At 46.3% G+C, this 24,367-nt stretch overlaps 1 protein-coding gene across 1 annotated transcript in view; it reads right to left on the bottom strand.

Annotated features, from left to right (window-relative positions):
* Window positions 1-24,367, bottom strand: part of cep162 (centrosomal protein 162) — a 211,735-nt gene that overhangs the window by 160,226 nt on the left and 27,142 nt on the right. Inside the window, exons 7-11 of the mRNA XM_072499835.1 lie at window positions 23,957-24,033; window positions 21,544-21,686; window positions 12,287-12,314; window positions 4,150-4,287; window positions 2,842-3,027 (exon numbers count right to left, since the gene is read on the bottom strand). Coding sequence (XP_072355936.1) covers window positions 2,842-3,027; window positions 4,150-4,287; window positions 12,287-12,314; window positions 21,544-21,686; window positions 23,957-24,033 — 572 coding nt within the window. The remainder of the gene's footprint in view (window positions 1-2,841; window positions 3,028-4,149; window positions 4,288-12,286; window positions 12,315-21,543; window positions 21,687-23,956; window positions 24,034-24,367) is intronic.

The raw sequence follows: 24,367 nt of genomic DNA, 5'->3' as shown, positions 1-24,367 counted from the left end.
TGGACGAGATCAGACAAAAATGGGAGGACGAACTGGGGACAGAGGTAGGATGGGGACTCTGGAGCGAAGCACTGAGCAGGGTGAACTCCACCTCCTCCTACGCAAGGCTAAGCCTAATGCAGCTCAAAGTGGTGCACAGAGCGCACCTGACCAGAACCCGAATGAGCAGGTCCTTCCCGGAGGTGCAAGACAAATGTGAGCGGTGCCAGAGGGGCCCGGCCAACCACACCCACATGTTTTGGGCTTGCCCCAAGCTTGCTGGGTTCTGGACAGCCTTCTCCGAGGCAATGTCCAAGGTTGTGGGGGTGAGGGTGAAGCCATGCCCAATAGTGGCAATCTTCGGGGTATTGGAGCAGCCAGAGTTACACATGGGGAAGGGGGCCAACGCCCTTGCTTTCACTTCCCGAATCGCACGCCGGAGAATCCTGCTCGGCTGGCGATCGGCAACACCACCCACAGCTGCAGACTGGCTCGCTGACCTTTCAGAATTTCTCCACCTGGAGAAAATTAAGTACGCCACCCGAGGGTCAGAGGAAGGCTTCCTGGATACTTGGGGGCAGTTTGTCGGTCTGTTCCAAAACCTGTTCGAGGCCAACAACGAGGAGTAACCTTTTATTTATTACTAAAACACCAAGATAGATGAGTTACCAAAAGACTGCGCAACCCGGGCGGGGGGGGGGGGGGGGGGGGGGGGAAAGAGACGTAGGGTCAGTTAAACAAAGGACAGGCTAAACCTCTGTATAATAAAGGAAATTAGCGCAGGCGAGAAAAATGTGATGTGTATATATACAACTGTTTTATAAATATGAGAAATGCCAATAAAAATATTTTTTTTTAAAAGAAAGGAAGCAGATTATAGGACGGTGAGCCTGACATCAGTGGTGGGATGCTTTTGGAAAAGATACTGAGGTCCAAGATATGTGCACATTTGGAGGAAAATGGATGAGTTAATGACAGGCAGCATGGTTTTGTACGGGGAGGGGCATGTCTCACTAACTTGAATAAATTTTTTGAAAAGGTGACAAAAGAAATTGATGAGTGAAGGTCTGTGCATGTATGAAATGAAAAAATGAAAATAACTTATTGTCACAAGTAGGCTTCAATGAAGTTACTGTGAAAAGCCCCTAGTCGCCACATTCCGGCGCCTGTTCGGGGAGGCTGGTACGAGAATTGAACCGTGCTGCTGGCCTGCCCTGGTCTGCTTTAAAAGCCAGCGAATTAGCCCAGTGTGCTAAACCATCCCCAGATGTAGTTTATATGGACGTCAGTAAAGCCTTTGACAAGGTCCCACATGGCAGATTCGTACAAAAACTAAAGTCACATGGGATTCGGGGTGGGCTGGCTAGATGGATACAGAACTGGCTTGGTTATAGAAGAGAGTAGCAGGGGAAGGGTTTTTTCAGATTGGAGATCTGTAGCTAGTGGTGTTCCGCAGGGACAAGTGCTGGGACCTCTGTTGTTTGTAATGTATTTAAATGATCTGGAGGAAAATGTGGGTGGTCTGATTAGTAGGTCTGCGGATGACACGAAGATTGGCAGAGTTGCTGATAGCGCCAGAAATTGTCAGAGATATAGATAGATTGGAGACTTAGGCATATAAATAGCAGATAGAGTTTAATCCGGAAAAATGCGAGGTGCTGTATTTTGGAGGATCAAATCTAGGTATGGACTTTTGGTATCTATCTAATGTGCTGTCACAGGTGAGGTACAGCAGCTCTTTATGTTTGGAATCAGCTGCAAGTTAGACTCTGGGGTCTCAACCTCAAAAGGACTGTTTCACCCACCACGTCTCGTCAAAATCTGAAACTTCTCTCAATCGGCAGTACCTCACTGCATATAACACACATGGGCTAACCATACCTCAAGAGGTCATCTTTGTTCTGAACTGAAGTTTCTTCTTTCTAGGTTATTCACCAGAGGCCCTGGAAGTTTTGTACAGAACTAACACTTGCACTGCTCTGTTCTGCCATGGAATCTCCTAAGTAGCTCCCTCCAGCAGATTCAGATCTGAGATCCTGGCCAGTAGGTACGCTGCCTATTTGTGTCTCTTCCATGTAACAAAATGATCCATCTTCACAGTCCTCTTGCCTTGCTTGCCAACAGCTAGAAAATGGAAGAAGCTCTCCTCCGTGATTTCGTGCCAAAAGCATTTGCATACAGGGTGCTTGACAGTAAGTGACTTGCAGGACACGCTGACCTGCACACTACTGCAGCTTATGGTCGGAAAACTGCACACAGCCTCATTTCGTTCCCATTTTAAAGTTGGTAGCAGCCGCCATTGTTAATTTAAATGCCGGTAGCAGCAGTTGGGCGCTTCGCCCGAGATTAGGACCTCCTCCCGAGATTGGGACCACCATTGACCGATTGCCCCATGACCCTCCCGACATCCACTTCGGGTCACGACCCATACTTAGAAAAACCCTGCTCTAAAGAATTGAGCTTTCCTTCACAATTTATAGTCATGGTCGAAAGGATTGATGAGTGTTACATCTTTTATCGAGAACAAAAGCAGTGTGACTGCATGTATTTCTCTGGATGCCTATCACTTACAGATATTGCATTGGCAGAGACTTACTCAAACTCAATAAAAGGTTTGAATTGCAAACCATATGATCGGTAGATTCGAACATTCCCATACCTTCTGGGCTGCAAACCTTTAGGTTCTAGTAAATGTTGCAAGAAAATTCTCACTCACCATATGAATGGCAACTAATAATTGAAAGAATACAATAGCCATTTATCTATGTGATTATACTTAGCATTTATGCATCAACTCAGTTAGCATCTGTGATTTCACAGAGCGATGTGAAAAATTCATATCCAATTCAATTTTGTGCTTACCAGATTCTGCAGTAGAAATATTTCTTGTTGAATCCTTAACAGGACTCTGAAGGTCTTGAACAAAGTTGGTGCTTTTTCCATTTAATGTACTTTGCCCTATATCTGTGCCTTCCAGAGACTGATTAATGTTGCAATATGCTTGATGCAAGGCCTCAATATCACTATTAGTTTTCCCATAGGAAATACCTGAAGAGAACAAAAGAAAATTGTAAAACTTTGCCAAATGTGATGCAGTATTCTTTATATTGACTTCTGGTTGTCTTCGGAAGAAAGGTTGCACAGGTTGGGCTTGTTTCCACTGGCATTTAGAAGACTGAGAGGTGACTTAACTGTATATAAGATCCAGAATGGTCTTGACAAGGTGCAACATGATCTTAAATAACTGAAAATGACTTAAACTAATGCAGAATCATTTACTTGTCACATTGGTGTAATCACTTCAATTGCAATATTAAAAAATGTAAATATTTCTAAAATATATACTAGTGCCACTGCAGCTGAACAAAAACATGAATTTTAAGGCCTGCAAAAGGGTGCAATTAGCAGAAACTCGCAATGGTGATTAATTCAATCTTGAGCTTGGCTAGCTTTGTTGAAAGGGTCAGCTTCTAGTGCGATTATTTTTAGCTAAGTACAAAAGATTATGGAAACTTGATTTGTGCTTAACATAATTTGCACTTGGAAATCCTCAATCTTTTTGCACTGTTTGGCTGAGTTTGGATACATTGCACTGAAGAAAACAGCACAAATGCGCAGAAAATGTTGCCCTTTATCTATTTTGAGTTAGTTAACTATGAAGACAGCAATGGGAACAATGGAGTTGACTGCAATTTAATTGGGTTAGGCTGGTTTGCAACACAGTACAACCACAATGGGCTAATGGCCTGAATCAAGTTATTTCTAAGATACTGTATATATTAGCTGTAGTCTTTTCTTGTGTATATAATCTTTAATCCCTGCCTAAAAAGTATACACAGTTGGGCATCAATAGACATAGTAGTGTTCAACTGGTCCTTGATCCAAAGATGTCTACTCAAAGTTGTGCATTTTTGTCACTGGTCTTCGTGTGACTGAGCAGGCTGATTCTTGACACACAGCTCCTGACACATTATACAGGCTGTCCCACAAGGTAGTTGGATCTGGAGTACAGGATTTGTTTCCTTTTCTTTCCTTGTCTAACACTGCTCTGCTGCATCATTATGTGCAAGGTTAAGCAAAAATGTTCTTACTTTTTTGCAAGTTGATAATAGGTTGATATAATAATTTTCATTACTGTGTAGACAGTAGAGCAGATTATTTACCACTTACTAGTGGTATACATTTGAGATGCTTGTTCTTGCTGGTCATGTTTTTCATCCGTCGCTTGTTTCCTCACTGATCCGTCATCACCAGAATGTACTAGCTTTTGCGTATCCGATGTTGAGTCTAATGAATCCAGCAGCACAACTACAAATTATAAAAACAGATATTTATAGATCGGACTAAAGACAATCCTGTTTTAAAACATATTATGCACTTTTAAAGAATTTTAATTCTGCAGGACTTTCTCACATTCACTGAAATGTTTTCAAAGAAAATCTTTTCTCATCAACATGCTTGTCAGTAACATACACATATAAAATCTGGCCACAAGCAGCAACCCTGACTCCAGTTAATCTAATTAGATCAGACTTCAGATGTACTCTTGTAGTTGTTTACATTGCTCGGACTTGGCAAGTATTGCAACCTATAACCTGCTAAAAAGTGAAGTTTCTTTGTACCATAAGAATCTCAAGTTACAGTGGGCTTCTACGAGATCTTATCCTCAATTGTGCTCTGGTTGACAATTAGATGTTCATATTAAATAAGAATGCAATGCAGAGAAACTGAGGAGGAGGAATTAATAATATTAAATAATAATTAGAAGACAGTGATAGAGTTCAATTGAAACAGAGAAATTAGATGCTGAGCCATATCAGGCATATGCCCAAAACGTGATCAGAGTTTTAGGTTTTAAGGAGGGTCAGATAGGAAGAAAGGGAAGTAGAGAAGCAGAGGTGTTTAGGGAGGAGTTTCTGGACCTGTGGCAGTTTTAAGGGGCAATCCTTTACAGGCCACATAACTCGCCCAGAGTTTATGGGAATGGAGCATGCAAATCTGAGCTTATCAGGTGCCAGGGCGTGAACCTGCGAACTGTGGGTTTATCAGAGTAAGCCTGGGAGTTGAGAGAACTACTCCTGTGTTGGAGTTGTGCTGATCTGTAATTTAAAGTTCTTCCTTTGTTAAATAAATCACCATTGTGATTTCACACTGCTTTGTTGTATTACCTCGCGCCACAACATTGGCAGTGAGAATAAATCATTCCAGTCTCGGCAACGTTTAATAGGGGGCGGGGGGTGGGCCTCTCGGTGTCATGAAAAAGAATCAACTACAGTCAAACAGCTATGCCATTATTTGGAAAAATCGACCCATTTCATCTGGAAGTTGAGGCTCACGCCCTGGCACCTGATAGGCTCAGATTCGCATGCTCCATTCCCATAAACTCTGGGCGAGTTATGTGGCCTGTAAAGGATCGCCCCTTAAAACTGCCACAGCTCTAGAAACTCCTCCCTAAACACCTCTGCTGCCAATTAATTCACAGCAGAAGACAAGCAAAAGTTACAATACACTCAGTTTGTGGCACAGATATATAACCTCTTGAGAAGCTTAACATCTCCAGAGAATTGGACACCAAGTCCTTTGATCAAATAGTGCAAATAGTGAGCGACCACTTCAATCCTTGGCCTTCATTATTATACAACGCTATAAATTCTACTCAGCCATTAGAAGTCCTGGATAAACAGTATCTGCTTTTGTAACCAGGTTTGATGTCGGAACATTGTGGATTCGATCCATCTCTCAGTGATATGTTACGTGACCGTTTGGTCTGCGGAATAAATAACTAGAATATTTAGAACAAGTTGCTGGTAGAAACCAGAATATCCTTACGCAAAGTGGTTGAGTTGGCCACACAAAAAGTGCTTTTGAACTACAAGCTGTGCAAAGCAAGGTAAATCAGTTATGGCGGGAAACGGCGGCCGCTCGAAGTACCCGGAGTGAGGATGCAGCGAAGCCTCGAAAAAGGAAGAGTGACCGTCGGTCAGTGTGTGTAAGCTTGTTATCGCATTGTGGGGTTCAAACATTTAAAGCCGCAATGAGGAAACAGTCCAACCGACCACTGCAAGGCCAGCATTTGTTGCCCATCCTAATTGCCCATTTCAGACAGCATTTACGATTCAACAACATTGCTGTGGGTCAGGAGTCACAAGTAGGACAGACCATATGGGGAGACAGTAGCGCAATGGTGTTGTCACTGGAATAGTAATCTGGAGACCCAGAGCAAGATCCAGGACCCAGGTTCAAATTCCGCCATGGCAGATGGTGAATTTTGAATTCAACAAAAATCTAGAATGAAATGTCTAATGATTGTCGATGGCTATAAAAACCCATCTGGTTCACTAATGTGAAGGAAATCTGCTATCCTTACCTGGTCTGGACTACATCTGGCTCCAGGTCCAGAGTATGTGGTTAGCTCTCAAATGCAATCTGAAATGGCAAGCAATTAAGGACAGGCAATAAACGCTGGCCCAGCCAGCAATGTTCACATCCCGTGTAATGAATTTGAAAAAACAGGTAAGGACAGCCGTGGTGGGGTTCGAATATGGATTCCCAAATCTTTCCCTGGATCTCTGGAATGCTGGTCCAGTGACAATACCACAAAGTAATTTGCCAGCAAAAATTAAAAGTTTTTACCGCCTGTGAAAATTGCTGTGATTCAAAGAAATTAAAAATATTTTACAAGTTAGGCAAAATTATTTTGGAGATTTATAAAACATATGGGGCTGAATTCTCCATTTCTGAGACTAAGTGTTGATGCCAATGGAGAATCCGTGGACTTTTATGACAGAAATACTGGCGCCGATTCTGCTACCGTTGAGGGTCTGGCAGCGCGGTGTGCCACGTAGAACACACTCGATTCCACAGAAAAATGGTGTGGGATATGCCGGGTCCGTGATCGGCACTCGGGAGGCTGACAAGCTGCAGCCGCACATACACATTACACTCCTTACACAAACTTATCCCAGCCAAAAAAGATGGCACTGGTTGTGCTGGAGCACCCGCTTACAGCAGATGGGTCGGCTGGGGCCAGAGGGCACCCTTGGGGGGGCACCTATATGACCCGTGGCACCAGGTTCAAAGTGGGGAATTAGTGGTGTGCGCAGCTGCATGGCTGACTTTCCGGCTGAAGCAATGGTGCTCCATGCCCGTCCACTCTGACCCCACAGCCCACCTCCTGGCCACCCCCCAATTCTTGCCCAGTCCTGGCAGAAGCCTCCCGGCCAGCAGCCCAATTGTCAGCAAACTACAGGGATGTTGGACCCAGTTCTCCCAGTGGGCCAGAGAAGACACAGCCAGAGTGAGACAGCAAAGAGTGAGTTTGGGAATTTGAATCTAGGTTGGAATTGAATCAAATAAAATTGGTAAGGCAGTTCCTTTTAAATTTCAGGAGTTTAAATTTATTTAAATTAACCTAGAATTGTGCAGTGTAGGTTAACAATGGATGACCCCCCACTCATATAACTGGTTGGCAGTTAAGTGTCAGTCACTTTAATCTACTTTGATCTAAAAGCAGGAGGGGGGTAAACTCAGGCCAATTTAAAAAGAGCAACTTGTAACTCACTCCCAGTCAGTTCTCCCAGTGAGCCAGAGATGACACAGCCAGAGTGAGACACAGCAAAGAGTGAGTTGGGGAATTTGAATCTAGGTGGGAATTCGAAGCTGGGTGGGAAGGAGGTGCTTTTTATCCCTGGTAAGTGGTTTTTCTTTTCATTGTCTAATTTATTTTTTCTTTTGTTTTTTGGAATTGTAGTTGTATAAGTTTACCTAAGGTTTAAGACATGGCAGGAGATCTCAGACCCGTGTCATGCTCCTCATGTGCGATGTGGGAGCTCAGAGACACGTCCACTGTCCCTGGTTCCTTCACGTGCAAAAAGTGTGTCCAATTGCAGCTCCTGTTAGACCGCTTGACGGCTCTGGAGCTGCGGATGGACTCCCTTTGGAGCATCCGTGATGCTGAGGACGTTGTGGATAGCACATTTAGTGAGTTGGTCACACTGCAGGTGAAAGGTACTGAGGGAGATAGAAAGTGGGTGACCAAAAGACAGAGCAAGAGTAGGAAGGCAGTGCAGGTGTCCCCTGCGGTCATCTCCCTGCAAAACAGATATACCACTTTGGATACTGTTGAGGGAGATGGCTCACCAGGGGAAGGCAGCAGCAGCCAGGTTCATGGCACCGTGGCTGGCTCTGCTGCGCAGCTGGGCAGGAAGAAGAATGGCAGGGCTATAGCGATAGGGGACTCAATCGTAAGGGGAATAGACAGGCGGTTCTGCGGACGCAATCGAGACTCCAGGATGGTAATTTGCCTCCCTGGTGCAACGTGGTGCACATAGGCACCAACAATATAGGTAAAAAACGGGACGAGGTCCTACAAGCTGAATTCAGGGAGTTAGGAGTTAAACTAAAAATGAGGACCTCAAAGGTAGTAATCTCAAGATTGCTACCAGTGCCACGAGCTAATGAGAGTAGGAATGTCAGGATAGATAGGATGAATGTGTGGCTCGAGGAATGGTGCAAGAGGGAGGGATTCAAATTCCTGGGGCATTGGAACCGGTTCTGGGGGAGGTGGGACCAGTACAAACCGGACGGTCTGCGCCTGGGCAGGACTGGAACCGATGTCCTGGGGGGGTGTTTGCTAGAGCTGTTGGGGTGGGTTTAAACTAATGTGGCAGGGGGATGGGAACCGGTGCAGGAAGTTGTAGGTAGTTAAACAGTGACAGAAACAAAAGGCAGTAAAGGGGAAAGTTAAGGCAGAGAAGCCATAGTCAAAAATCAAAAAGGGTGACAGTACAGGTACAGTGACTGAGGGGAGCTCAGTGAATAGGACCAGGAATACTAAAAGGAATAAAACAGGAAGTGAAAACATTAATGGTAAGCGACACGGCAGGTTGTTACATGAAGATATGGGTTAAACGACAAGGAAAGTTAGGAGAAATGTTAAGAGGAAATATAACTTGGGAGAGGTTACTGAGAGAGGTGTTAAGATTCAAAACAGAGGTAAAAAAGCCAATATAAGTGTACTTTACCTGAATGCTCGTAGTATTCTGAATAAGGTAAATGAGTTGACAGCGCAAATCATCGTGAATGACAATGATTTAGTGGCCATTACTGAAACATGGTTAAAGGATGGTCACGACTGGGAGTTAAATATCCACGGGTATCTAACTATTCGGAAGGACAGAGTGGATGGTAAGGGAGGTGGTGTAGCTGTTATTTAAGGATGACATCCGGGCAATAGTAAGGGATGACATTGATGCTATGGAGGATAAGGTTGAATCCATTTGGGTGGAAATCAGGAATAGTAAGGCGAAAAAGTCACTGATAGGAGTAGTCTATAGGCCATCAAATAGTAACATTATGGTGGGGCAGGAAATAAACAAAGAAATAACTGATGCATGTAGAAATGGTACAGCAGTTATCATGGGGGATTTTAATCTACATGTCGATTCGTTTAACCAGGTCTGTCAAGGCAGCCTTGAGGAGGAGTTTATCGAATGTATCCGCGATAGTTTCATAGAACAGTATGTAATGGAACCTACGAGGGAACAAGCGGTCCTAGATGAGACAGGATTGATTCATGATCTCATTGTCAGGGATCATCTCGGGAGGAGCGGTCACAATATGGTGGAATTTAAAATACAGATGGAGGGTGAGAAGGTAAAATCAAACACGAGTGTTTTGTGCTTAAACAAAGAAGAATACAATGGGATGAGAGCAGAATTAGCTAAGGTAGAATGGGAGCAAAGACTTTATGGTGAAACAGTGGAGAACCTTCCAAGCGATTTTTCACAGTGCTTAGCAAAGGTTTATACCAACAAAAAGGAAGGACGGTAGAAAGAGGGAAAATCGACCGTAGATATCTAAGGAAATAAGGGAGAGTATCAAATTGATGGAAAAAGCATACAAAGTTGCAAAGATTAGTGGGCGACTAGAGGACTAGGAAATCTTTTGGGGGCAACAGAAAGCTACTCAAAAAGCTATAAAGAGTAAGATAGATTTTGAGAGTAAACTTGCTCAAAATATAAAAACAGATAGTAAAAGTTTCTACAAATATATAAACCAAAAAAGAGTGGCTAAGAGTGGTCCTTTAGAGGATGAGAAGGGAGATTTAATAATGGGAGATGAGGAAATGGCTGAGGAACTGAACAGGTTTTTTGGGTCGGTCTTCACAGTGGAAGATACAAATAACATGCCAGTGACTGATGGAAATGAGGCTATGACAGGTGAGGACCTTGAGAGGATTGTTATCACTAAGGAGGTAGTGATGGGCAAGCTAATAGGGCTAAAGGTAGACAAATCTCCTGGCCCTGATAGAATGCATCCCAGAGTGCTAAAAAGAGATGGCTAGGGAAATTGCAAATGCACTAGTGATAATTTACCAAAATTCACTAGACTCTGGGGTGGTCCCAGCGGATTGGAAATTAGCAAACGTGACACAACTGTTTAAAAAAGGAGGTAGGCAGAAAGCAGGTAATTATAGGCCAGTGAGCTTAACTTCGGTAGTAGGGAAGATGCTGGAATCTATCATCAAGGAAGAAATAGCGAGGCATCTGGATGGAAATTGTCCCATTGGTCAGACGCAGCATGGGTTCATAAAGGGCAGGTCGTGCCTAACTAATTTAGTGGAATTTTTTGAGGACATTACCAGAGCGGTAGATAACGGGGAGCCAATGGATGTGGTATATCTGGATTTCCAGAAAGCCTTTGACAAGGTGCCACACAAAAGGTTGCTGCATAAGATAAAGATGCATGGAATTCAGGGGAAAGTAGTAGCATGGATAGAGGATTGGTTAATTAATAGAAAGCAAAGAGTAGGGATTAATGGGTGTTTCTCTAGTTGGCAATCAGTATCTAGTGGTGTCCCTCATGGTCAGTGTTGGGCCCACAATTGTTCACAATTTACATAGATGCTTTGGAGTTGGGGACCAAGGGCAATGTGTCCAAGTTTGCAGACGACACTAAGATGAGCGGTAAAGCAAAAAGTGCAGAGGATACTGGAAGTCTGCAGAGGGATTTGGATAGGCTAAGTGAATGGGCTAGGGTCTGGCATATGGAATACAATGTTGACAAATGTGAGGTTATCCATTTTGGTAGGAATAACAGCAAAAGGGATTATTATTTAAATGATAAAATATTAAAACATGCTTGCTGTGCAGAGAGACCTGGGTGTGCTAGTGCATGAGTCGCAAAAAGTTGGTTTACAGGTGCAACAGGTGATTAAGAAGGCAAATGGAATTTTGTCCTTCATTGCTAGAGGGATGGAGTTTAAGACTAGGGAGGTTATGCTGCAATTGTATACAGTGTTAGTGAGGCCACACCTGGAGTATTGTGTTCCGTTTTGGTCTCCTTACTTGAGAAAGGACGTACTGGCACTGGAGTGTGTGCAGAGGAGATTCACGAGGTTAATTCCAGAGCTGAAGGGGTTGGATTACGAGGAGAGGTTGAGTAGATTGGGACTGTACTCATTGGAATTTAGAAGGATGAGGGGAGATCTTATAGAAACATATAAAATTATGAAGCGAATAGATAGGATAGATGCGGGCAGGTTGTTTCCACTGGCGGGTGAAAGCAGAACTAGGGGGCATAGCCTCAAAATAGGGGGAAGTAGATTTAGGACTGAGTTTAGGAGTAACTTCTTCACCCAAAGGGTTGTGAATCTATGGAATTCCTTGCCCAGTGAAGCAGTTGAGGCTCTTTCATTAAATGTTTTTAAGATAAAGATAGATAGTTGTTTGAAGAATAAAGGGATTAAGGGTTATGGTGTTCGGACCGGAAAGTGGAGCTGAGTCCACAAAAGATCAGCCATGATCTCATTGAGTGGCGGAGCAGGCTCGAGGGGCCAGATGGCCTAATCCTGCTCCTAGTTCTTATGTTCTTATGTTTCCATACCTCCTCTCTCTCCCTCAGCAGCCGCCACGCTGGTTTCATGATTTTTAAAAACAGAAGTGAACCACGCCATCAGGAACTCAGTCCTTTGGGGGCGGAGAATTGCGGAGGCCCTGGAGAGTACCGGGTTGGGCCCGCTAATGGTATGCAAACTGTGCCTACTGTATGTACGGAGTGAAACGCATTGACGGCATTTTCGAGGTGAGAGAGAATCACGATTTGGTGTCAAATCGGCGCCTGCCGCAATTTTGCCGCATTTCCCAATTTTGCCGACAGCTAACGGAGAATCACGCCCGTGGCTGATGTTTGAAAATCGACCCTGACATCAGCAAATATTAAAAAAACACTAACAGAAGAATTAAAATAATTCTTAGACGTAAATGATCATTCAAACCTATCATGATTAGAAAGAGATATCTCTTACCTTTCGCTAGCATGCCATGCTCTTCTTCCTAAAAGAAAAGCATAGCAGACCATCTTGATTATCCCAAAACACATTTAATTGTTGAAAATATTTATTTTGGAAACTCTAATTCTAGGCCAAGAAACTCTTTAATCCATGTCTTCTCAGAAAGAGCAATATATAGAAGATACCTATTTTGCTGCTTGAGTCATGCATCAGGAGAGATGTAATGATGTGTGGGGAGGGAAATAAAAGATGAGAAGGACCAATAGTGGGTTGAAATAAGCAATTTTGAAATTCAACAACTTTTATTTATATCGCATCTTGAGTGTAATAAAAGATCCCAATGCGCTTCATTGGTGCACTCTGAAGCAAAATTAGACACAGAGCCACATAAGGTGATACTGGGCCGATGGCCAAAAGCTTAGAGTGGGTTTTAAAGAGCATTTTAAAGGAGTAAAGAGAGATAGGGATTGGAGGGATTAAGGTAGGGAATTCCAGAACTTAGAACCTCTTGGCAGCTAAAGTCACAACCATCAAAGGTGAACAATTAAAATCAGGAATCCTCAAGAGAACTACATAAGATATACAGCACAAGAGGTCTTTCATTGCAATCTATCCATGCCGGCATCTGTCCTCAACTCAAGCTGCCTCCCATCTACCCTCATTGAAATCTATCATCATAACCAGCTATTACTTTCTCCTGCAAATGCTTCTCTAGTTCCCCTTTAAATGCATCTAAACTAGCCATTTCAACCACTACGTTTGGTAGAGTGTTCCACATTCTCATCACTCTTTGGGTAAAGAATTGTCTTGGGAATTACCGGTTGGATTTCATGGTGACTATCTTAAACCGATGGCCTCTGGTTATGCTTATGTAAATAAGTTTATGCAAAGGCAGAGACAAATTACCTATTAGCACAGTGAAAAGCATAATTTTAACATCCTACACTCAATCATTGAATCCTGATATCATTTTTGTTCCTGGGCCAGGTCTACCAGGTTATTCCACATATTTTTCATGCTTGGTTCTGATATCAATCTGAAATTTTCTCATCGACAATTTTCATTTATGTCCCTTATTGCTGACTGACTCTGAAGTAATAATTTAACTTGGGTAATTTTTGCACATGGTACCAGTCTGGCCCTTAGCAATTGAATTTTGTTGTAGTCAAAATCTAGTAAAGTAGTCACTGGTCTGACTCGTGTCCTTTATAGTTCCAGCATTCTTTACCTCATCTCTAATTGGCTAGCTGCTTCTGAGAGACCACTGGTCACCTATGTTACATTATTACATCACCTACCTCCCATAACACTATAACTGGATGCCTGAGACCTTTGATTGACTTATTGGCTTCCTGCTGCTCAGCCAGTAAGTATTTAACTCCCTGGTAAATCTGCTTGTTTTCACCCACCCCCTCCTGGCCTGCCTTGCCTACTTGGCTGTTCAATTGCCTGGCATTCCCACATAATTTCAGTTTTTCTCATTTGGCTGTCTGAATTCATTTGCGCCCAATTCTCATCCTGAAAGTTTTTGTCTACACTTCTAGTCACAAAACATTGCATGTGTATATTTCCAGTGAATATCCCCCCCGCCCCTCCCATACCGGATCTTCCGACACACCAAATATTGCCACCTCCGGAATCGGGGCCACCCCCACCCCCAGAATCTCAGACATAACATTCGAGAACCTCTGTCAGAATCCCCTCAGCTTTGGACCCCACCCCCGCCCCCCGCACACCGTCCACACCTATCTTCCACCTTAAACTGAATGAGACTCAACGTTGCACACGGTGAGGATGCGTTCACCCAACCAAGGCCTCTACCCACATCCTGGCCCACACCTCCCCTTCCAGCTCCTTCTCCAATTTGCGCTTAATCTCCTCCACCGGTGCAGCCTCCCTCTCCATCAATTTCTTGTAGATATACAACACCCGCCCCTCCCCTATATCATAATCCTTCAACAACCTATCCTGCAATACTGGAGGTGACAGCCCGGGAAGGATGGCACTCTCTCCTCACAAAACTTCTTACCTGCAGGACCTATAGCGGTTCCCTTTGTGCAACTTATACAATTCCTCTAGTCACGCAAACTTGTCCCCTATGAACAAGTCCCAAAATTACTATATCCCCAACTGCTGCCACACCCGGAACCTCGCATCCAGCCCCCCCGGCACAAACCTATGGTTGTCACATATCAGTGCCCAAAACGACATGTTCCCCAGCCAGAAATGTTCCCTCATTGACTCCACACCCACAACTCCAAAACCACCACTGGTCTCACAGAGTACCTGACTGGTGAGAACGGAAGAGGTGCCAACAAGTCCCTCAAATACGTCCCCCTACACGACGCTGTCTCCATCCGCCCCCAAATCGATCTTTCCTCCTCCCCCCATTTCCTCACCATTGCAATGTTCGCCGCACAATAATAGTTTATCAACTTCAGCAACGCTAGCACCCCTCCCCCTCTCCAGGATCACCTGCCTCACCTGCAGGGTCTTCCCTGCCCACACAAACCCAAAATTACCCCGTTATCCTGCCGGGAAAGGACTTGGGAACAAAGATAGAGTGGTTCTGGAACACAAACAAGACCCTGTGCAAAACAGTCATTTTCACTGTCTGCACACGCCTGGTGACAGTGGCAACACATCTCGCCTCTTGAAATCTCTCTACCAGTCCTGCCATGTTCAATTTGTGTAACTGCGCCCAGCCTGTGCCACCTAAATTCCTGGATATCGAATACTCTCCCCCCGCCCCCCCACTGAGAATGGTAACTTCCCCAGCCTCCTCTGTTGCCCTCCAGCATTAATCGGGAACACCGCGCTCTTCCCCATGAAAACGGGCCGAATTCCCTCAAAAATCTCCATAATCTCTCCAATGCTGCCCTCGGTATCTGAAATATATAACACCAAATTGTCCGCATACAGCAAGACTCTATGCTCGCCCACCCTCCCCCACCCCCCCCAATCACTCTCCAGCCCCTCAATGCCCTAAGTGCCATTGCCAACAGCTCTATCGCCAAGGCGAAAAGCAACGGGAGAGCAGACACCCCTGTTTCATCCCACGATGTAATCCAAAGTACCCCAAACTCATCCTGTACTCCAAACCCATCCACTCGCCACCGGCACCCTGTACAATAGTCATACCCACTCCACAAACCACTGACCAAATTCGAACCGACCCAGCACCTCCAACAAATATGCCCATTCCAACCGATCAAAGGCCTTCTCAGCGTCCATAGCCACGATTACCTCTACACAACTATCTTATGATACCCTCCGAGGGTATCATAATTACATTAAGCAGCCGTGCATATTCGCCGACTACTGCCTACCCTTCATGTATTCTGATTGGTCCTCCCCTATCACTCCCAGCATACAGTCCTCTATTTGCGATGCCAGCACCTTCGCCAACAACTCTGTATCGACATTCAGCAGCAATATCGGTACAACCCATACTGCTCGTGGCCTTATCTTTCTTCAAGGTCAGGGAGATGGAAGCCTGCGACAATGTAGGGGGGGAGCGCCCCCCTATCCCTCGCCTCGTTATACGTCTTCACTGACAGCGGTCCCAGCTCCGCTCCAAACATCTTCTAAAACTCTACTGGGAACCTGCCCAGCCCCGGGCCCTTCCTAGCCTGCATCGCACCCATGCCATCTAGCACCTCCCTCAATCCAATCGGGGCCCCCAGCCCCTGCACCCTCTCCCCCTCCACCTTAGGGAACTCCAACCCATCCATGAACCGGCTCATCCCCTCCTCGCCAGCCTCCTGTAGAAGGCTTCAGTAATCTTTATTATTGTCACAAGTAGGCTTACATTAACACTGCAATGAAGTTACTGTGAAAAGCCCCTAGTCACCACATTCCGGCACCTATTCGGGTACACAGAGGGAGAATTCAGTCCAACTTACCTAACAGCACGTCTTTCGGGACTTGTGGGAGGAAACCGGAACACCTGGAGGAAACCCACGCAGACACGGAGAACGTGCAGACTCCACACAGACAGTGACCCAAGCCGGGATTTGAACCTGGGACCCTGGAGCTGTGAAGCAACAGTGTTAACCACTGTGCTACCATGCCCCCCAATTCAAATACCCCATTCACCCCCTCTGGGTCCGTCACCAACTCATCCCTCTCATCTCTCACCCTACCAATCTCCCATGCCGCTGCCTGCTTCCTCAGCTGATGGACTAGCATTCTGCCCGCCTTTTCCCTATACTCATACACTACGCCTCTGGCCCTCCGCAACTGCCCAACCACCTTCCCCGTGGACACTAGCCCAAACTCCATCTGCAGCCTCTGCCTCTTCTTTAACAACCCGTCCTCCGGCGCCACCGCGTACTTCCCCGCCAACCTCAGAAGCTCCTCTACCAGCCTCACCTTCTCCTCTCATTCCACCCTCTCGCTATGCGCCCGGATTGAAATAAATTCCTGCCCAGCTTAAGTGCCTTCCACAGCGTGGTGGCCGTGACCTCCCCCGTGTTGTTCAACTCCACATAACCCCAAATGGCAGCCTTCATCCGCTCACACACCCCACACCCGCCAACAGCTCCACAGCTAACCTCCATGCGACCATTGGGCCTCCACCTGCACCATCCGCAAATCCACCCAATTGCGGCACATGATAGGAAACTACAATCGCTGAGTACGCCGAGTTGGCCACCCCCGCCAGCAGTGCCTTGTCCATAACAAAAAAGTTGATCCGGGAAGATATCCGATGCACATGTGAAAAGTACGAAAACTCCTTCATCCTCGACCTCCCAATCCTCCAGGCCATGCAGTCCACCAAACCCCTCAATTCTCTAGCCACCGTAGACGCCCTCGACGACTTTGTACTTTACTGGTCCAAACTCGTATATAGGACCATATTGAAATTGTCCCCCTTAATCAGCCTATGCGTGTCCAGGTCTGGGATCATTCCCAACATTCGCCTCAAAGTCCACATCATCCCAATTCGGGGCATACAATTCGCCATGACCATCGGCATCTCCTCTAGCTTCCAATTGACCATCAGATAACTGCTCTCCGGATCGGCCACAATGCTCCTCACCTCAAAAGCCACTCTCTTATTAACCAACAACGCCAACCCCTTGGGCGCGATTCTCCGCTCCCACGCCGGTTGGGAGAATCGCCTGAGTCGCCAAATCTTCCCGCGACGCCGGTCCGATGCCCTCCCGCGATTCTCCCAAGCGGCGAGAACGGCCCCGTCGAGTTCCGCGCGGCGCAGGCTGGAGAATCGCCCGAGTCACCCAAAATGGCGATTCTCCGGCACCCTCGCTATTATCAGGCCCAGATGGACCGAGCGGCCAGCCCAAAACGGCGGGTTCCCCCCGGCGCCGTCCACACCTGGTTGCTGCCGGCGGGAACAGCGCGGGAACGCTGGGGGAGGGGGGGGCTGCGGGGGTGGGGGGATCGTGCACCGGGGGGGGGGCCTGAAATGGGGTGAGGCCCGCAATCGGTGCCCACCGATCGTCGGGCCGTCCTCTCTGAAGGAGGACCTCCTTTCTTCCGCAGCCCCGCAAGATCCGTCTGACATCTTCTTGCGGGGCGGACTCGGATTTGGACGGCAACCACGCATGTGCGGGTGACGCCAGTTATGCGGCGCCGGCCGCATCATGTATGCGGTGCCGCCTTTACACGGCGCCAAGGCCTGGCGCGCGTAAATGATGCGGCGCCACTCCTAGCCCATTATCGGGCCCTGAATATGTCGAGATAGGGGCCATTTCGCGCCGTCGTGAACCTCAACGGCGTTCACGACGGCGCGAACACTCTGCCTCCATTTCAGAGAATCCCGCCCCTGGTCTTCATGTCTAACCCAGAGTGGAACAACTGACCCACCCAACCCTTCCTCAGCCTCGTCTGATCCCCCAACTTCAGGTGCATCTCCTGCAAAAACACCACATCCGCCTTCAAACTCCTCAGATGCGCGAACACACAAGACCATTCAACCGTTGCACGTTCCCCATGACCAGCCTGGTCAGGGGACTCCCCATTCCCCTCCCCTGCCAATCAGCCATACCCCATTTTGAGCCAGCCTCTGGCCCACGTCACGCGCCTCTCCAGGCCCACCCCCAGACGTCTGCGCCATCTCTCCGTTCCCAACTATTCCACACTAACCACACCCATGTCAGCAACCCCCCCCTCCACCGCCCACAACCAAACAACTAGCCCAATCCCCACTCCCCAACGCCTTCCTTTTTCCAACTCCCCACTTCACTCCCGATAACTAGCCCGCCCAGCTAGCATGGTGGCTCATGCCCATACCCCTTGACTTCCTCTCACCCTTTCAGTCCACTCCCCTGCCATCACTCCCAACCACCAACAAACAAAGAGAAACAAAAAGAACATTCATCATCACCATTCCCGCATCATAACATCCCCCAATTCACCCACCCAATATGCCCCACAATTTACACAGAACTCCTCTCCAATGTTCAATGTTCTCACACTCCTCCCAGTCCATGGTCCTTCATAAAATCCATCGCCTCCTCCGACGAGTCAAAGTAAAATTCCTGGGCTGGAGTCTCCGCACCCCGACACCGAAATCACGTCCGGCTCTCGGGCGGAGAATCCAGTTCCACGCAAGGAATCGGAACCAGTGCCGTTCCTCGATGCTCCGGTCCCCGAAAAGCGGTGTACTCCCCGAGTGCCCCCCCCAGCCACCCCCCCCCCCCGCTATTTTCCGCTCCCGACCAGCAGAAGTCCCGGCGGCATCGATCGAATATGGTCCCAACCGTTCGGGAAACTCGCGAGGCGGATGCGGACTCAGTCCACAGCCTCCAGGGTCGGGGTCGGGCCGATCGGAGGGCAGGAAGGGCCTCATACGGGACCGAGGTACTTTCTTTTGAGCGGGCGGTCTGGGTCGGGCGCGAGGCTGATCGGGGGCACTATTTCCGCGGTCCAACTCCGCGGTCTGAACCCGCCATGGAGCAGGGCGCGGCCGCTGGAGGCCACCGCCTTGCGCATGCGCGGCCTCTGACCCAGAAGTGCGGGGGGTGGGGGGGGCATATCTGCAGCTGGAGCTGCGAGCTTCACGGCGGCTCCTGGCTAGCCCACTGCAGGGTTGTGAATATGTGGCCTTTTGATGACAGTTTTACTGCCGTAAAAGGCCAGTTTTCACGACGGCGTGAGACAGTAGTCTCTGAAACGGAGAATGCAGCCCCCTGTTTTTGATACGTCACCCACAACTGGGCAGGGTATAAAACCCCGAACTTCACCCTCTTCTTGTAGAGGGCGGCCTTTGTCCGATAATATGCAACATCCACTTCGCCAGCTCCGCACCGGGTCTTGATAAATCAGCAGTTCACTCCCCTCACAAGTGCACTTCTTAGTCTGCCTCACCCATCTCAGGATCTTCTCTCTATCCAGGAACACATGCAGCCTCACCACAATCTCCCTCGGCAGTTACCCCACCTGCGGCCTCCTCCTCAGCGCCCTGTACACCCGATCCACCTCGAGGGGTCAGTCAAAGGCCACTCCCCCATCAGCTTCTCCAACATACTTGTCAAAAACTTGGCAGCCTCCGCACGGTCAATGCCTTCAGGCACCCCAACAATCCTCAAATTCCGCCTCCTGGAACAGTTCTCGAGGTCCTCCAATTTCTCTCAGCCTTTTCTGGCTGCTCAGCTCCGCCTCCAATGAGGTCGGCAGATCCTCATGCTCCACTGACTCCTCCACCTTCTGGATTGCCAGGCCCTGAGCTTCCTGCCTCTGCTCCACCTGCTCGATCGCCACCTTAAGCGGCTCCCCCACCGTGGCCAAATCCTCTGAGGCCTCTTTTCTCTGCTGCTGGAATTTACCATTTGAAAACTCCACCAGCTGCTCCATCGACCATTGGGTGGGCAGTGCTGCCCCGTTACCCTCCTGCATCTTCATCTGTGTCACACCACAAAAACATTCCTGCTCCAACTGCTCTCTCTTTCTCGTGGCACTTCTCGTCTGCTGATCCATACATTGTTCTTTGCTTTTTTCCAAAGAAAACAATAAAGCAGCAAGTATTCTAGCAAGCATTAATATTTTGTGAATTTTCATTTCTGATTACATTCAATTTGCTATGTACATCTCAGTCTGATTTGAACGTCTCAATTCTGCCAAGGTTGTCCCCCAGTTACTTGCCATATAGCGCACCTACAGCTACTTGCCATATAGCACACCAACAGATACATGCCTAACATTAGTTACTCATGAAGACCCCACCTTCTCAACCTTGCCCCTCGCAAGATGCGGCGATCCTCAGGTTAAATCACCACCAGTCAGCTCTTTCCCTCAAAGGGGAATGCAGCCTATGAGGGACTATAGCGACTTTACCTTATCTTACCATTAGAGACACCTTTATTAACTCATATCACTAAATATACAATGAGGGAAGTTCCCTTTGGTCTGGGCTTTAAAAATAACGTTTGCAACAGCATGAATATATTTGAAAGAGAAGATGACCTTGCATTAATTACCATTACAAGTAGCTACTCAGCCACTTCCAAGAATTTCTGACCTCCGTGAATTTTATTCGGTAATACAAGGTTTCTCAAACCTTTCCAGCTGCAGAACATTTTGGACCTCCAAAAAGTACTGAAGGAACACGAGAAAATCCTTATTATATTGATGAATTAAACCACGAAAAGTGATTATTATTTCACAACTGGTAAAAACATACAAAATCAAACTTAGAAGGTGTTTTCTTTGTCTTATATGTATACATTTATTAAAATAATAAAGGTCTGTCAGTCAATAAATACTTCCAAATCTTACCTTCTTTTTATTTTTAATAGGAGAACCCACTCACACACCTGCATCCACCTCTACTCACTCTGGCACTCCTTTCGGGTGGGAGCCTGATTTCAGCTCACCTCATCGGTGTGGGGGGCCCACGCAGCCTGGCCTCGGCTCCCCTTTAGGGGAGGGGGGGGACGCAGACCGGCCTCGGCTCCCCTTGGGAGGGCATCCCATGGCCTCGGCTCCCCTGGGGGACCCACGCAGCCTCGTCTCATCTCGAAGACCACGGTGGCTAAACCAACCCCTTCCAGGGCTGCAAACCCCAGTAGTTAAGCGTATTTTAATGAAAAAAGGAACTACTGGTTGATATCTAGTATAATACAGGATTAAAGAGTCTCAGAACAAACCAAGAAGGGCAACATACTCAGTGTTTTGAGTCATTGGTTGAATCATTTGCACAATAAAAAAGTTGTGGGTGGGTTGCAAGGTTGGAATAAAAGGGTGAACGTTTAGTTGTATTTGAAGTCTTCAGTGCAAGAATCAAGTTCACAAAATTAATATGGTACCTGCTTGTTTGTCTCTGTTTCAGTTTCCATGTTTTTTGGAATACATTCAGTCTTGGCTATATTGTCATAATCTGATCCAAATCCTTCACCTCCAAATTTGGAATCAGAATAATCATCAAAATCATCACTGTAGTGTCTTGAAGCTAAAATCCAAAGTTTATAGCTATATATTTCAAATATCTTTCAAATTACCAGTATACATTTGCATATACATTGGAAAACAAATTTCTAAATCAAAATGTTTTACAATGAAAGGGCTTGTTAAAGGAATGAAAGGAATAGGAATAAATTTACATTATTTTCTGTTAATTAAAAAATGTATACTTATACACAACTGGCTGAATATCCTAACCTGAAATCTGTACATTTGAAATACTTAGCAGCCACAAAATACTACAATCTTCCAGTTTTGGAGAAACAAAGAACAAAGAACAATACAGCACAGAAACAGGCCCTTCGGCCCTCCAAACCTGCACCGGTCGTGATGTGACCCGTGGCCAAACCCCACAGTACTTCCTAGTGCCATATCCCTCTATACCCACCCTCTCCATGTATTTATCGAGATGCTTCCACAACCTCCCCTGACAATGCGTTCTAGGCAATCACCACCCTCTGCATAAAAAACCTGCCTTGCACATCTCCTCTAAGCTTTGCTCCACAGACCTCAAACCTATGCCCCCTCATGACTGATCCCTCCACACTGGGAAAGAGTGCCTGCCCATCCACTCTATCCATGAGCCTCATAATCCTGTAGGCATCGACCCCCTCAACCTCTGCCATTCTAATGAAAACAGTCTGAGTCTATTCAGCCTCTACGCATAGCTAACACCCTCCCGATCAGGCAACATCCTGGTAAACCTGCACCCTCTCCAAAGCCTCCACACTCTTCTGGTAGTATGGTCACCAGAATTGTGCGCCATATTCCAAGTGCGGCCTTAGCAAGGTTCTATTCAACTGTAGCATGACTTGCCAGTTTTTACACTTGATGCCCCGTCCAATGAAGGCAAGCATTCCGTATGCTTTCTTGACTACGGTGTCCATTTGTGTTGCCACTTTCAAAGATCTGTGGACCGCATACCCAGATCTCTCTAGCTTTCTATATTCCTAAGAGTTTTGCCATTTACGGTATATTTCCCCTCTATGTTAAACCTGCTAAAATGCATTACCTCACCTTTGTCTGCATTACACGCCATTTGCCATTTCTATGCCCCCAAGTCTCCAACCTATCTATGTCCTGCTGTATCTCTGACAATCCTCACCACTATCTGCCACTCCACCAACCTTGGTGTCATCTGCGAACTTACCAATCAGACCAGCTACATTTTCCTCAAAAATCATTTACGTATACTACAAACAACAGAGGCCCCAGCACAGATCCCGGTGGAACACCACAAGTCACAACCTTCCATTCAGAAAAATACCCTTCTACTGCTACCCTTTGCCTTCTGTGACCGAGCCAGTTCTGCATCCATCTTGCCACCTCACCTCTGATCCCGTGTGACTTCACCTTTTGTACCAGTCTGCCATGAGGCACCTTGTCAAAGGCTTTACTGAAGTCCATGTAAACAACACCCACCGCCCTCCCCTCATCAATCATCAAACCTCCTCAAAAAACCCGATCAAGTTAGTGAGGCATGACCTCCCCTTCTCAAAAGCATGCTGTCTATTGCTGATGAGTCCATTTGTTTCCAAGTGGGTATAAATCCTGTTCCTTCTTGTGAAAATTGCAGAATTTATTTTATTGGCAGAAATAATTAATGCAAACAAGCTGCAATATTTTGTGAGAAGTTAACTCGCAACTGAGACTATGTGCTCAGTAGTTCGAACTTCTAAATGACTTTATGTGTCTCGTTGAAGAATACAAAATGACAGGGATGTTTAGTTTGTGGAGCAAATTATTTAATCAAATCTTGCAGGTACAAAAGCAGACCATCGACCTCGCCACCTTTCTGAAAGAATTATCCATTTGTTCCATTCCTCTGCTTTTTCTCAACACATTTTCATTATTTTCTTTCAAAAGAATATTTATCCACTTCCCTTTTAAAATTAATGATCAATTCAATTACTAATGATGCTTCATGCCCTAACAACTTTCTGGATTAAAAGAAAATATTCTAACCTCTCCCTTTGCTCCCTCGGCAATGATGATCTTAAATTCCTGCTTTCCTACTTGCCTAAACTGAAGTCTTAAAATTTTCAGATCTTGTCTCAACTTCCTCCATTGCAACAAAAAGGGCCCTGTAATGCTATTGTTGAACAATGCAATAAGATATTTCTTCCCTTGTAAATGAAAACAACAAAAATAAGCCACATTGATTTAACAAGTATCTGTAACAGTTAATTTTTTGTAGCAATTACAAAGAAATTTCAATCATGTATGATGCATACAGTGTTACTGTTTTAATAACATTACCTGCGACACTTTTTGGTCTAGACTCATCCTCCTCCTTTGCTTCCTCACACTCTAGCACTTGTAGCCTGCCTTCATTTCTGGAAATAAAAATCAATACTTGAAATGCTGCACTCCTGCATAGGTCTATACTCTAAAAAATGAAAATAAACAACTACCACTTCATCAGAATTTCAAACAGTGCTTTATACTGATACTCATTCAGTGAACCTTTCTACATTTTAAGTCTTGATTCAGAGGGGAACTTGCAGTGTTCCATTAACAAGTATTTAATTATTTAGGGCACTTGCAGAGGGCCAGTGTATGAATACGGGGAGAAGGCTAGTGGATGCTGGCCCACTTAGGAAGCAGGAGGCGGCGAGGGAGATTGGAAGAGTGAAGGACGGGAGGGGAAGAGTGGTACTGGACCCAGTG

This window comes from Scyliorhinus torazame, chromosome 4, assembly GCF_047496885.1.
Source record: "Scyliorhinus torazame isolate Kashiwa2021f chromosome 4, sScyTor2.1, whole genome shotgun sequence".
NCBI lineage: Eukaryota > Metazoa > Chordata > Chondrichthyes > Carcharhiniformes > Scyliorhinidae > Scyliorhinus > Scyliorhinus torazame.
The sequence above is the reverse complement of the archived record's forward strand: the minus strand, read 5'-3'. Positions and strand labels throughout refer to the sequence as shown.